This window comes from Nestor notabilis, unplaced genomic scaffold (genome assembly GCF_000696875.1).
Source record: "Nestor notabilis isolate BGI_N333 unplaced genomic scaffold, ASM69687v1 scaffold14112, whole genome shotgun sequence".
NCBI lineage: Eukaryota > Metazoa > Chordata > Aves > Psittaciformes > Psittacidae > Nestor > Nestor notabilis.
Genome location: NW_009919775.1, coordinates 70 through 14,983, shown reverse-complemented (window position 1 = coordinate 14,983; position 14,914 = coordinate 70). Strand labels below are relative to the sequence as shown.

The 14,914-nt window shown below is 36.3% G+C and overlaps 1 protein-coding gene across 1 annotated transcript; it reads left to right on the top strand.

Moving 5' to 3' along the window:
- Positions 1–3,828: 3,828 nt before the first annotated feature.
- ZNF770 (zinc finger protein 770) lies at positions 3,829–6,018 on the top strand. Its single transcript, XM_010010376.1, has one exon. It carries the CDS (start codon positions 3,829–3,831, stop codon positions 6,016–6,018), a length of 2,190 nt encoding a protein of 729 aa, XP_010008678.1.
- The last annotated feature ends 8,896 nt before the right edge of the window (positions 6,019–14,914 follow it).

The window sequence follows — 14,914 nt, the reverse complement described above, 5'->3', positions numbered from 1 at the left end:
GGGCAGTAATGTACTTGAATCCTTCCTGCTATAATTTGAAGCCATTTGTAGTCACATCTGTAAATGGCTTGGGGAACAACTTTTTTCAAGCTGGCTCTTATGTTTGGTTTTGTTTGGGGCTTTTTTTTTTTTTTTTCCTTTTACTCAGGTCTCTTCCTTAACTTGAACATTCCCAGTTACTTTAAACTTTTCCTGTATATTATGCATTTAAGCTCTAATGATACTTGATACTCTTTGAATTAATTGTAGTTAACTTCAAATGCTTGACTCAATTTGAAGGACAGTATTCAAATCTGGATAGAGTATTCCAACTGAATTCTACACAGTAGCGAGTAGTATGGAAGACTTAGTGACGTCAAAGCTTTACTTCTAATTACGCATCCTGGTATGGATGGCATGCTGTTGGCATACTCAGCTTCTGTTCTAGCTTAGACTTCAATGTCTTTTATGCGCAACTATAACCCAATAAGTTGTTCCCTTCCAATTGGTTATTCTTGCCTAAATTGAAGATCTTGCATTTCTTCTTATTAAAGTGCCCTTCCATTTTTTATTTTTTTAAATCTGATTAGTAAAGACTAGATGAGAATTCAGAATTTTCTTTCATTGTGTTTCCATTTTATTGCACCTTGCTGCCATCTGTAATATTAGTAAACGTAAATCTTTACTTAAACATTATATAATACTCGATTTAGGAGGATCCTCTGTGGACCTTCAGTGGCCTTCATTACTTCTTGATTCTGTTTTTCTGCATGACCTCGCAGCCAAGATGAAAAGTAGTGCCAACTTAAAATTAGATTGGACCTACGCCACAAACTAAATCCTTATCACATATGGAAGTACATTTTCTGATTCTAATTAGGACAAGCCTGTGCACTTCCAAGGCTGCCAGGAGACAATATTCCAAGCTTGTCTTTTGCTCTTTGATGGTTAGCAGCATCATGTTTATTCCTTAGATGTGCAAGGCACAGAGCACCCTGAAATAGATGGGCAAAAGCCTGTCCTGAGTAAACAGGATTTGAAAATACATTTGGGCCATACTGTAGTATCCGTCTTAGCTCCTTTCTCCTTCACTTGCATCCCCTCATTTTACCTCATCTGAGCCTTCCGTCTTTCACAGGGCATGAAGGCTGCAGTAAGCTCTAGTCGGCTTTTGACACCTTGTACTACAGAGCATTTTCCTCATTACCAGATAGAATTTTTAAAAAATTTATAAGCTAAATACAAAATCCATTGTGTAATATGCCACAGCTGTCTCTTACTTCGGACTTTTTTTTTCTTTCCATGTCACTATGCTGTTTGAGCATTTTCCTGATGTGTAAATTAGATCTGTGTGACAGTATGTTAACTAAAACTCATCAGTCTTTACGGTTCTTTCTCAGGAGGTTTTCCTTCCCTGCTAATGGAGGTTGCCTTGAGCTGTACAGAAACTTTCAGCATAGCAGAGAAGCTTTTCTCAGCCTACCTGTCTCTAGTTTCACAGTAGCACAAACTAGAAAGCATTTGGTGTCACACACTTACTCTCTCTAAACTTCCAGCTTTCACATGACATGACAACAACTAGGAAGAAAAAGAGGTCTCCTAAAAGTGTTGTGTTTTCTTGTATCTTCAAAAGAAGACTGAAACTGAGTAGCTGTTAAAATTCAATAGGAAAAGAGAGTAGGAAGAGGAAAGTTGACTTTCTCAACTGCTTCAGCATTGATAAATGCTATCCTGAACTACTTCAGCAAGATTAGGTAACTTCTTAGTGTAGTGACGATTGCATCTAAGGCATACATCCAAATGTTATTTATTTAGTAAGGCCTACAATTACATAGGAACATGTTCCTCCTCTTAACACCTGTTAGAGGCAGAATGATCCTACCAGATGACCAGGTTTCTCTCTTAAGCTTATGGGAAATATTGGTTCACCAGATATTTTAAGTCTTTTGTGCATGTGTCTTGAATCTTGTTGTAAACTGCAAGAGGGTTTTATTCTTTGCAGTGACTTGAAATGGACTTTCCAGATATTTCTAGATTTTTAAAACTTAGGGACCTTAACTCTTTGTGAAGAGACAGAGCTTTTGGAGACACTGAATAAATGATTTTTTTTTTTTAATTTATTTTTTTTATTTTTTATTCTGCCGGTATGTAGAAAGAATACATAACTTGTGAGCTGTAGTATCAAAATACCACAAATGTAGGTAGTAGAAATGTCTTGTGCATCTTAAAGTTACTACAAGTCCTAATTATTATGTTGCTGCTTTAAGGATTGCTCCCTCCATCTGTTTTGGTTTTTTTTTTAAGGGGATATATTTAATGCCACGGAGGTATTTTTATTGTGTTGTTTGTACTACTGGAATACTTAATCTGGTTTAGATACTGCAGTTTAGGAAGGATGTGACCAATTTAAGTAAGTGCAAAGATGCTTAAGAAGACCAATCTGTTATGTATTTTTTTTTTAGTTGACCTAAAACCAATACTTTTAAGAAAAAAACCAAACCCCACATGAGAGACAGGAGATTTTAAATATACAAAGTTGGTGGCAGAGAACACTTGTTAGTTATTTTCCAGGTTCATGGGGAAAAGACAGTGAAGATAACTTTAGTGAAAAAAGGCTCAGCTGAGTACAAGGAGAAGCTTCATGAGAGGGTGGCACATTGGAGCAGGAGCCCTGCTGAGATAAGGAATCTTCTTCAGCAGAAGTTAAGACTGCTTTGGAGACTGTCTAGACATGAGTTGGCCTCAAATAGAAGGCTTGGACTAAATGGTTGCTTGACATGCTTTCTATCTGTTCCTATAAATATTTTAATAACGTTTCATGAACTATGGTACTAGCAAAGTCATTCTTTCAAGTTTCTAAGTCATTATGCCTTAACTGAGAAACAGTAGCTTGCTTAAGCGTGTTCTGTCTGTTGAAAATTCAAGGAAAATTAAAGCTGACTATTTCATGATTTTGGTTTAGACTAGAACAATTAAAATGAATTATTGTAAAAATCTTTATATTTATGATGACCTTGGACTATGTGCATGGTTAGGTATTGCAGCTCTTGATATTTTTAACTCTGTGGTGAGAATGATCCTTGCTTTGGGGGGTTATCCTCATTCTGGTTGTAGTTTGTGGTTAGTATGTTGCTCTTGCTGACTGGTTCTGGTGTTTGCAAGAATGATTACTGGATACAGTTGATAAGATGCAGAAATGTGAATAGTAAGTTTAACAATACACTGAAATTAGTTTTTACTTCTCACTAATGCTTCATTCATTTAATTTTTATTTCTGAAGCCCAAGAATTACTAGTTCTTCTCTTTTTCTCTTGCGTTCATAAATATATCTGGATGTTAGAACTACTGCTGCAGGGGCAAAACTTATTACAGTAAGTTCTTGTGGGTTTTGGGTTTGGTGGGTTTTTTTGTTTGGTTGGTTTTTGTTTTTTAAGAATGTACTTTATTTGTAAATAACCTGAAATATCATACTGTAGCGGAACTGTGTATTATTTGGAAGTATAGTTTACACTTGACTTAAACTTGTTTGTTTCTTCTGGAAAGTTTTTCTATATCATATAACGAGAGATTGCTCTGTTGCAAGGAAATTTTAAGCAAAGTTAAATCAGGAGTATTCTAATCTGGATACTTTTGGTCTCGTACAGAAAACAAGACAAATTTAGGCAATTATATAGGAATATAGGCTAAATTAATGTTCTCTTTCTTATTTTAGGGACCTGTGGGATTTAAGAATATGTTTCATAAGAAAATTTGCTGCTTCTACAGCCTTCGGTCATAGTGCGCAGTTGATGATCTCACTTGAAATACCTATCTGAAGAACAGTAGGCACGGTGTAATTGCTTTTTAAAAATGTTAAAAGTTCAGCAGTGTGTAACAGCTGATGGGATACCCAAGAAAAAGCCATATATTTGTGACATTTGCTATAAGCAGTTTGAAACTCCATCAAAATTAGCTAGGCATTATCTGATACATACTGGTCAAAAGCCATTTGAATGTCATGTATGCCATAAAACATTTAGGCAGCTAGTCCACCTGGAGAGGCATCAGTTAACTCATAATCTGCCCTTTAAGTGTATTGTTTGTTACAGAAACTTCAGAAACTTAATCACTTTCTTAAAGCATCAGCAGCTTCATAGTGAAAATTGCCAGAACGATACTAAGCAAGCAGAAACCTTTGTAAATTCTGAGCAAGACATGGTCACTTGTGGCATATTTCGATGTTCTATGTGCTGGAAGTCTTTTACAACTGAAGAGAGTTGGATGCTGCATCAGTGTCTGAAGGCAGATTTTCTACATGGTGTCAGAAGGAGAAAGAAAAGTCACGCTTGTGAATTGTGTAACAAGACATTTCCATCAAGATCTAAGCTAGAAAGACATTTCCTAATTCACACTGGCCAGAAACCCTTTAAGTGTTCTTCGTGTGGCAAATCTTTCAGACAGTCAACACACCTGAAAATCCATCAGCTCACACACACAGAAGAAAGACCTTTTCAGTGCTGCTTTTGTCAGAAAGGGTTTAAAATACAGAGTAAACTCATGAAGCACAAACAGCTCCATGCCAGAAATAAGAGTTTTCCCAATATTGTGTACAAAGCAAAGACTCTTAAATATCCCAGAACATGCAAGCTATTGGAAGGGAAGGAGGATAATTTTGAGAATGCTGACACCTGTGAGTCAGAGGGGAATGACCCACATGATGCTCAGTTGATCTATATTGTACACTTTCAGTGCCCTGCATGTGAGCAGTGTTTTGAAACTGAACAGGTCCTAAATTTGCACAAATGTTATCTGAGAGATGGCAAAAGTTCAAATAATGGTATAAAGGCATATAGCCACTCAGTCAGCATGAAAAATAAGATCCTGAAGAAGCTGAAGTGTACTGGAGGAAAGGCAACAGATTTTTCTCTGACTGACAGAAAAAAAGTAAAGTCAGGTCACTTTAAAAATCGTGACCTGATTGCAGCTAGGGATCAGTGTTCTGACCAGCATGCTTCCACTAAACCTTTCAAGGATTGCCATTGCAAGCTTGACATGCACAAGGGACCTGGTAATCGGATGAAAAGAACGTTTGCTGTGCCGTTACCTTGGCAAGAGCACCCGCAGCCTCACGACTTTGGAATTAATTTAAAAGGCATGCTTACTGGTGAAAGCATGTTAAACATCAGTGATTCACTGGATAGTAAAGAGGATGGGTTTTATGGTTCATCAGATGATGGTTTCTTTGATAATCCAGAAGTATTTCAGTGTGCTTTTTCAGCTTCTGCTAAAAATATACATAACAGACATAAAGTGTGTAAATGTGACAGATGTGAAAAAATCTTCCCGTCTTCATCCAAACTTCAAAGACATTATCTTATACACACAGGACAGAAGCCCTTTGGCTGTAATGTTTGTGGGAAGACATTTAGACAGTCAGCTCACTTAAAAAGACATCAGCTCACCCATACTGAAAAGAGACCCTATAAAACCCCTGTTTGCCAGGTAGAATTTGAAAACCTGAACAAACTTTTCAACCATCAGGGAGATCACATTGAATTTAAGTCTTCTCAGCCTGTGGGTTATTCGGGTTATTCTCAAACATCTTCACAGGCATCTGGCTTTCAAGAATTTGAGGTGATTGAGTCAAACCAAGCAGCTGAAATCAAAGTTGAAATTGAGTCAGGGGACTTTGTTCGTGACAACAGCAGTAGAAATGTACAGCTGTATTTGTGTAGTAAATCGTTGGAAATTGAGCAAAGCAGTTACGGCTATTGGCACAGTTTTTCTGAAGGTACTGAAAAAAGTGAAGTTGTTAACAAACTGTGTCAATGCAGTGTCTGTTTTAAAACTTTTAAATCGCCTTCTAAACTTGAAAGACATTATCTAATGCATGCTGGACAGAAGCCGTTTGAGTGTTTAGTTTGCGGTAAAAATTTCAGGCAGGCCCCACATTTGAAGAGACATCACCTTATTCACTTTAAAGAGAGTTTAAAGGTGAGTTCCACTGAGCAGCAGCCAGAAAACATACTGTTTTTATCGAAACTGGGTAATGCCCTATGAAACCGTATGTTAAAATTTTGTGTTGCATAATTATTAAAAGGCTTATGTTAGACTGAACAATTGACTGAAAAGAATTACCTTCTTCTATTATGGAGATGACCTGTTGAAAAGTTAATGTACTGTCTTCAGAACTATCTACTTGATACAATTTGTGATGAATGTGAAGACATGTTTAAAATAAAAAAAAAGCAACAAAAAAGCCATTTTGCATTTCTTTTCATAAGTTGATCTATACATACACGTTCTTATTGTATTAATAATGATGCACTAATCTGCAGTCCTCCAGAAGTCAGGTATTTTAAGTTAAACTTTCATATATGTGTGTATATATGTATTATGACATTACATTGTCCATGATAACTGTCAGAAAAGTAAAGATAAAAAGGTGATGTCCAGAATGCAGAAAAAATGGTCCTTTTACTTTCTTCTGGCTCCCTGTATGTTGCAAAAAAAGGATACTTGCTGTGTATATTTCATACTAAAAAAAATTTAAAAATCCTATGGTTATATTCAGATAGAAGATGCAAGAAGAACTAGGTAGAAAAAGGGAAGAAGTTTAATGAGAAAAATGTAGATGTGGCATTATAGAACTGTTAATAGAAAAAAATTAACTGCTTTGTAATGTGCTTGGAAATCTATGCATAAAGAATTAGATCTTTTCCCTTTTTAAAATGTAAGTAGGCAGTGCTAAAATAGCAGGGTTTATAATCAATCCATTCTACAACTTCATTATCTCCAGTTCTTTGCATATTCCTTGCCTTTTCTAGGTTGTTTTTTTTTTTTTTGGCCAATTCATACAATACTTAACTATTTTCCTGTAAAAAAAAAAAAAAGAGGACAAGAAATTATCATAAACATTACAAATGAGCTTACTATCAGTTCCAGTCTCCTAGCATACTTATTGCACCAGTAAAAGAAATGTTCTCTAAGATGTGATAGTAACTCAAATGAGCAGTTTTGTTAGGAAGTCATGTTCTTGTTACATTAAATATAAGAGACTGAAAATTACTTTAGTTCAAATTAGGTAATTCTGATTTTGTATTAATAGAATCTGTAGTTATACTTTCTGGTAAGTAGTGAGCTTTGCCTGTTGTGCCTGTGGGGCTGGCAAAAAGTGTAAATGAAGTGGAGCTTTATTCATTATGAAGAAGAATGAAGTCTCTTTCTTTTTTTCCCATTTCACTGAAAAGCCACCTTTTAGAACATTTTCCTTTGTTATGCAACTTGAAACCTTAAGTTTTTAATCCTATTTCTAAATTCTGTAAGATACAGGGCATTCTTTTCACTATTTAAATAGATCCATATTTATTTAAGTAAAAAAATTTCTTTTGTTCTATTTTAATTTTTGAAGTGCTTTATCTAGGTTTTGCTGTGGAATGAGCTTTTTTGTATTTGGTATAAATGAAGAGAGTTTTATTCTTTCCTATTTTCAGAGAGAATAAAACCAGGAAAGGTATTTGGAAGCAGTCTGTAGTTACTATGAATTTTGTATGACAGTCAATTTCAGTACGTTAATAACAACTATAGTTATATATTGAGATTTTTTCTCCATGTAAATTGTTTCATATTGAAAGACAGAATACTGTATAAAATGTTTTGAAAGTGTATTGTAGAGGTTTTAAAATACTTGTAGTAAACGATTTTATTTATACTGTACTTCTATTGTATACGTGCAATTCAGTTTTGAAACTATGTAATATTCAATTTCCAGGGAAGTTTCAGATTGTATATTAAAATAACTAACTTTGCATGTTAGAACAGTAGGTTTAAATATATCTTTTGTTATAAAATAGAAGTATGTTTAAAGATAGTAACATCTTTCTTAAGGAGTCAGTCATTTAAAAAAAAAAGTGCTACATTTGACAGTAATGTTCAGAGAACACTGAACTTGGTATGTTTTGAAAATACCAATTTAAGTAAAATAAGGGAAAGGCAATATGTAGAAAGCTGCTTTTCAGGGATGAGTAGACAGGTATGGGAGGTGCTACTATCAGATTAATTTGGAAACTAATGTAATCCTTGGGCTCCATGGGATTTCATAATGGCAGTAAGGGCCACTTTATCTGGCTTTCTACCCCTTTATGAGAAGTTCTGTGTCAGTATAAATTCATTGTTTTGGGGGGATTATAGCATAAACTAGCTAGAAAGAGGCAAAGCAGTTTCTAAGAGGAGAAAAAAAATCTAAGGTTGAAATCCTGTCTCTTTTGAAGTTAACAGTAAAATTTGCCAAGTACCTTTGAGAATTTGACGTAGAATGGCTTTCCCAGTGTTAACAGTAACACTTCGTGTTGTTCATTAGTATGTTAGTCATTTTGCATAGCAATAATCTCATAGTACTGAAGTAGTGGATTTTTTCTTACTTTTTTCTTTGAAGACTCAATGCAGAACCAATGCATATTGTAAATAGGAAAACAGTGAGTCCTCATGTGTTAATACTGAGCTCTCCCCAAGGAGAACTCCTCAAATTATGTGGATACAGCTTCGAGGTAGTTCTATGTGAATAAACGAAAGGTCAAATATTTTAAAACAAACAGAAAAAGGTAGAAGTACTTTTTCTTTTAAGACAAAGTATGCAATACTAAATTCACAAGAACTGCAGTACTAACTGATCATCACTAGATTCATTTTCTATCTAGGAAATGTGTCTATGGATAACTAAAATAGTTATGATGTGATTGCTGTACTATCCTTGCAATGTCTGCAGAAAATGTAAAATTGCAAAATATATATATCAGTATTCCTATGCATGTCTAGGGGAAAATTCAGAAAGGAAGAAAAGCCATCATAAACCACAGGAAAACTGCTTAATCACTCGTACCTGCTTCTCACTGAGTGTTTGTTTTTTCTCATGGCTGTGGTCTGCTTTCACTATTATACTCAGAGCCAACAAGAAAAGTTACTGAGGCAAATGGGAGACAAACACAAAAGAAACATGATTGAAGTTAATGAGACCTTAGGCTTCAAATTGAGTTACTGGTCCTAATGTTTAGTTTTCCTGGCTGCCTTCTAGTATGAATGTAAAACTCTGAAAGTCATAATCTCGCAACAGTAGCTCCCTTGAGTAACACTTAGATAAGTACAGTTGGATGATTCTTAAATCAATAAAGGCTATGGGTTCAGTCTTTCTAATGGCTCCTTGTAATAATGTTGAAAATGCCTAGGTCTCCTAAGTAACTAAAGGGGTCACGGTTCATATTCCTAGCACAAGGTTTTGTGGATTTTTAAAGTGCAAGTTTTAACTTAATAGCCTAGTTTTATGGTCTGATGGCTATGGATGAGATGTGTCTGAGAGGCAGTTATCATAAGGAAAACTGAAATTACAGAAGTGACTTTTCTGTGCTCTCACACACCTTATTTTCTGCAGGTTGCGCAAATTAATTGTACTTCTTCCTATAATGACTAGTTCTGTCAAGTAGCTTTTAAACAGCATCTTTCTTTCTTGACATCTGTTAAAAAAGTGAATCTTCAAAGTCCATGCAAGTAAAGAAGTCAGCCTTATGCCAACAAAATCACTCACAAGTAGAATCAATCCTTTCCTTGTTCAAAAACTACCGTTCTAACATGAAAGTGTCGTTTTGTCTGCCCTGAGTTACCCTCAAGCCTTTGAATGCTGTTTTACTCCTCTATGCTGCCATTCCAGTTCCTGTCTGCTTCTAGGGTATGCTAATGTGTGGCTTGATTCTGCTATACACCTGACACAGTTTGTATATGCCACTGAAAGTTTTCCTCTTCACTGGAATCCTTCCAGTGTCCCTGGTCCAAATTTGTGTGGATGTGTGAAACCCCGTATGTGACTTGCAGAGGCTCAAGGGGCTGGTTGTTGCATATGTGCTGCCATGGCACGGAAAATGGTGCCTGAGGATGTAAGTATGTGAAGATGGGAGCAGCTGACTGGCTATGATGTACACTGTGGCTGGTGATTCTCCATTGAAAGTGGTCTGGGTATGCAGGGTAGCAATAGCATATGGAAATGGTGGCTACCCAGCTTTGCCTATGGCTGCTTCTCTGGATGTGGCACTGGAATGTGCCTTACTAACATAGTGAAGCAGGGGAATACAGAGAATTATGTGGCCACTGCTATATAATAAAGTATCCATGGTGTCTCCCGTTTGTAGTGCTAATGTATTGCACTCAATTTCTATTGGTGTCCAGGAAAATGCTATCTTCCTGGTATGCAAATTTGTATTATTTTATTGGTGCTTTTTTTTTTTTTTTTTTTTTTTTAGAAAAGTATAAATTTTAATGCTTAGTATGTGCTTGCAGAAGTAGCTTGCTGAGCTACAGGAACTCAGATGATCTCTGCAATTTTGACTTTTATTTGCTTTTAAGTGGATCCTGAGCACAGAGATTCCTGTTAAGGACAATACAGTCCTACTAAACTGAGTAGAAATCTACTAAGCCATTTAGACACCTCAAGTGTATCAGTCAATTTGAGGATAATTTTAAGATCAAAACAAGTTATGATTTTTTTCATAACATTGGGATCAACCTTGGATTAGTATCCAAGATTAGTATCTTGGCAACCTTGTTTGCCATAGTGCACTTTATCTTGTATTTTATACTCTGGGTTTGTATAGTAGCAGTTACTTGGGTAGTCAGAATGGCTTTGTAAGAATTCCCTCAGGCATCGAACAGTGTGTCTGATGCTGTGCAATTAGAGGAAAAATGTCAACTTGCCAATAAGCTAAAATGATTTGTCATGTAATAGTTTATATCACAATAGACGCAGGGGTTTTTGTCAGTAAAATATTAAAAGTTAATTAATTATTTTCCAGTATTACACCAATGTGAGTTTTGGTTTTCTCAATAGCTATTCTGATTTACTGTCATTTTATCCTCTCTTAAAATCCTGGCATGCTAATGGAAATGACTACCAAAAGCCTAGAAAATACAGAGAAAGGCACAGATGAAAGCTCTAGGAGACTGGAGCTAGCTCTCAGCATCTTAGAATTGTTCTCTCCTGATTAAGTTTTATGCTGCTTATTAGATATGCTTCAGTTTTGTCTGCAATCTGTAATTTTTTTTTTGCTTAATTGTGAGAAAGGATGTGATTGAGAATGTACTTTTGCAATGATGCTGTAAATAGTTTCAACTTCCCACAACATTTCTCTAGCACTAGCAGAAAGCAAATTACTTGCCTTAGAATCTCATTTCAGTGATGAAGACCTCCTATTCCTCCATCAAACAGATTTATCTCACATAAATTTTTTTGTTCCATAGACATTTTACCACATAACAGCCTCTTGCAGGATTTTGAGCAAATATTTCTGGAGCTCTACTGGCCATTAGTCTCTTGTCTTCATACCAATGTTCTGCTCCAGTTGGTAGGAACCTAACTAGACGTCTCTTAAGAGAATTAGAATAGCCTGGAGTCTGCTTTAACTTGAGCTGTTACCCAAATGTGAGCCCAGCAACAGAAAGCTAAGAATGACATAAACTCTCTTACTTCCTGACCTCCTTCACTAGAGGCACTGCTTGCTATTCTGGGATGTAAAAGCAGCTGGGTTGCTGAATTAACCATATTTTCTTCTAGTCATGAGCTCAGAATTTCCGTGGAAGTTAATGTGAGTTTTGCACAAAAATCAAGGGCAGTACATTGGCCAGAACGTGTGCTAAATAAATATTTATACACAAATCAGAATGCTACTGATGGCTTCTTTACACTTTAAAATTCTAAATATTTTAAGAAGCATCTGTTACTAAACTGAGGCATCATTTCTGAAAGTACCCATATTTGCTGAGTGGAAGTACACACACTGAGTGAGTACCCATATTTAATGAGATGAATACAGTGACAAAGTTTTGGACTAGAAGAATGCACATAAATAAAATAGTAAAAGCAATGTGACGTGACTGAATTAAAGCTATAACGAACAGGCTGAATGTTTAGTTAATGTGAATGTTAAGCTACAAAGCTTATCCTTCAAACAAAGCTTTCCCATCAGAGTTTACGTAGATCCAAGATAGTATCCATACTGACTCTGTATCTCTCAGTGCAGAGTTTACTTATGTCTAAGAAGCTGAAAGACAAAAGACTCAAAGGATAAATATATATGTGTGTGTGTGTGAAAGAAAAACAGTAAAAAGTGAAACTTTTATATTACGAGTACATAGCTGCTCAATCTAGTTTTAGTGGTCATGTCTCACTGAAGACCCTGAAACAATACTAAACCTTAAGATCAATTAATATTAGAAATATTTCTAGATGACTTGTTTGGAATTTTCATTGCTAGAAATTAATAATTCTGTGACTCTAGGTAGAACCTAAAATAATCTAAAAGGTAGACAGGACAGAACATAGAATCAACATCTTCTGATTATCACTAGATACTTCCTGACCCACCGATACTGCGTTCCAGAGAGTATCATTGAGATAAAAGCCATGTCCAGCTTAGCGATGAACTTGGCTTGTACAGTTTACAAAGAAGAGGAGAAAAGCATATTTTTCCTAGCTACAAGAATATAGAAGGGCAAGCATCCAAAACAAAAAGAGCTAATTAAGCAAGAAAGCAGCATTGAATATAAATTGACCAGGACTGTATTTAGCCTAGAAATGAATAATGGTCCTGAAAACTGCATCTACTCAAATGTGTGACATATTAAATAATACATGTCTTCATGAATGAATTAACAGATTTTTGAAGAGAAGGAATATTTGATTTTCTTGATGTGTTAAAGTCAACGAGTACAGAGAGATGGGGGACTTCACAGAAGGCTGTGGAGACAATGAGATGCAGAGTTTATTTCTCCCCTGACTACACAGCAGCTTGGGGTGGAAACTGACAGATGTGCCTCCACTCTGGGGGGAAACTGAGCGTAGCATTTGAGAGACTAGTCTTAATAGACAGTTGCAAGCTGAGGTGTTGCAAGCTGGGGTGAGAGTTGCAGATAGGGACGTAAGTACAACTTTGGGTGTCATTATACCCAGTCTCACCACAATTCCTCTTTAAAGGTTCAAAAGCAATGTATTTTGCCAAAGCACTAATTTGTACTTCAGCTATTCATTTGTAGTCCTACCGTTCCAGCACTCTGTAACCAAACAATACCCCTTACAGAGAAATATTTAATGCATTATTTATAGGGAGGAGATCTTTATCACTTTATTTGGCATTTGCCACTGAGGGATGTAATAATATTGCCTAGCATTAGGCATCTAATACAAGTTTCTGGTATCAGAAGCTACTTCAGAGAATGAGTCAGAGCACTTAAATTAGTTCTGATTTGCCCTCTGGAAGGACCTACCTTGCCACGTTGACTGTAGTGGGGTTTAAGACAACTAACCTCCTCCTCACTGGGACATCCAAATGCCAAAAGTTAGGTAAACAGTTTCCTCCTTAGCTTTCACAGCTTTGATACAGAAATTTGAAGGGTTTGACACATGCACATAAGCAAAGGTCAGAGGTTAAATTTAGCCTTGCAAAGCTGTTCTAGAAAATTTACCAAGTCCAAAATCTGTTTGCCTGCCTACTTTTTGGCATGGTAATAATTCCAGAAAAAAATGTCACCTTGAGGATAGCACTTGAGCATGTGATTAGAAAAGAAATCTAAGATCATCAGTTACTGTTGCCTCTGATACCAAGCCATCATAGCCTCTTCTAATTGTCCCATGGTCCACCTTAAACACAAGTCAAACTTTGGTCTCCCATTTGAAAACAAATTTCAAAGATTTCCTATTTTCAGTCTGTTATAATGAATGAACTTACATTTCTTTGTCCTTTTTTATCACTGATTTGTAGCTTCAATAGTTCAATAAGATGCAGCAACATGCTAATATAGCTCAGCCAGCTGGCTCAGAGCTTAGGTAAATTTTACTTTTATTTTCTACACCTGTCAATGAATGCAAGCGCTAGCGATGGAGAAGGATCAGACACCAAAAGGGGTTGTTATATTTGCATAATTTCAATAAGCCTATCAATCAACCACAAACTCTAGGTTGATTAAGTTCAATTAAAGGCTCTTAATGTGCTTATTTTTACTAAAACTTAAGCATCGGGTGGGGAATGTTGGTTTAAATGTATTCTAAGTGCTTTGCATTCACATATTTTTCATCAAATACAGATCTCTCTGAGGGTTTTAATCATTAAAGAATATGATGCTCAGACCTTTTTATTTACATAATTTGTTACTCGTATGTTTGTTAACTTCTTGATTTTACTAGTGTTCATACAGAATATGTAAATCTTCTGGACCCTTTAAAGCAACGGCATGCAGTAGGTGTATTTATTTGAATGCAGCCGCTGTCTGATCCTGTTCAAGGTACTGTCATTACTTTTCCCATTCCCATTGTACATTCTAATGCAACTTCAAAAAGAATATTTAGCTTAACCTCTGCTTGAAGAAATGGAGATCACCTTGATATCAAAACAAAGGAGATCATACTAAAACCAGCTCCAGTGGCATTTGCCTGGAGTCTGCAGGTCATGAGTGGTAGGTGCCGGATAACGAGTGCAGAAACAAAGCACTACAACTTCTCTAGGGAGGCTCTTAATTTCCTCCTTAATTAATCTGTTTACTAAATAGAGTAAGTTAATTGCAAACTATTCTAAATCATTATCAAGATGCTGACTTCTGTGAACGTGCTCTTCTCACTCCCCACTCTGCCTCTTCTCCACGGGTTTCCTGGATTTCAGGGCCGTGAATCACACAGATACCACGGCCACGCTCCATTCTCGATGGCGGTTGTTTGATGTCGGTAAGAGCAGATCTTTTCCACGCTGGATGGACAGAAACCTTTGCCCTAAATGGCAAGTAGAACAGAAGGAGTCATCCTAAGTCGATTCACAGAGCGTTGGGAGGCTGAGTGGGAAGCAACCTGCTGCGCTAACTGCAACCCTTTTCCCAGCCTTCAGAGGCTCCTGAGCTGCTCATTGGGGTGTCCCTTGTAAAGGGCGAGTGC

Excerpts from the sequence above, each read along its gene's own strand:
- ZNF770 (XM_010010376.1), top strand. The coding sequence starts at position 3,829 with ATGTTAAAAGTTCAGCAGTGTGTAACAGCTGATGGGATACCCAAGAAA.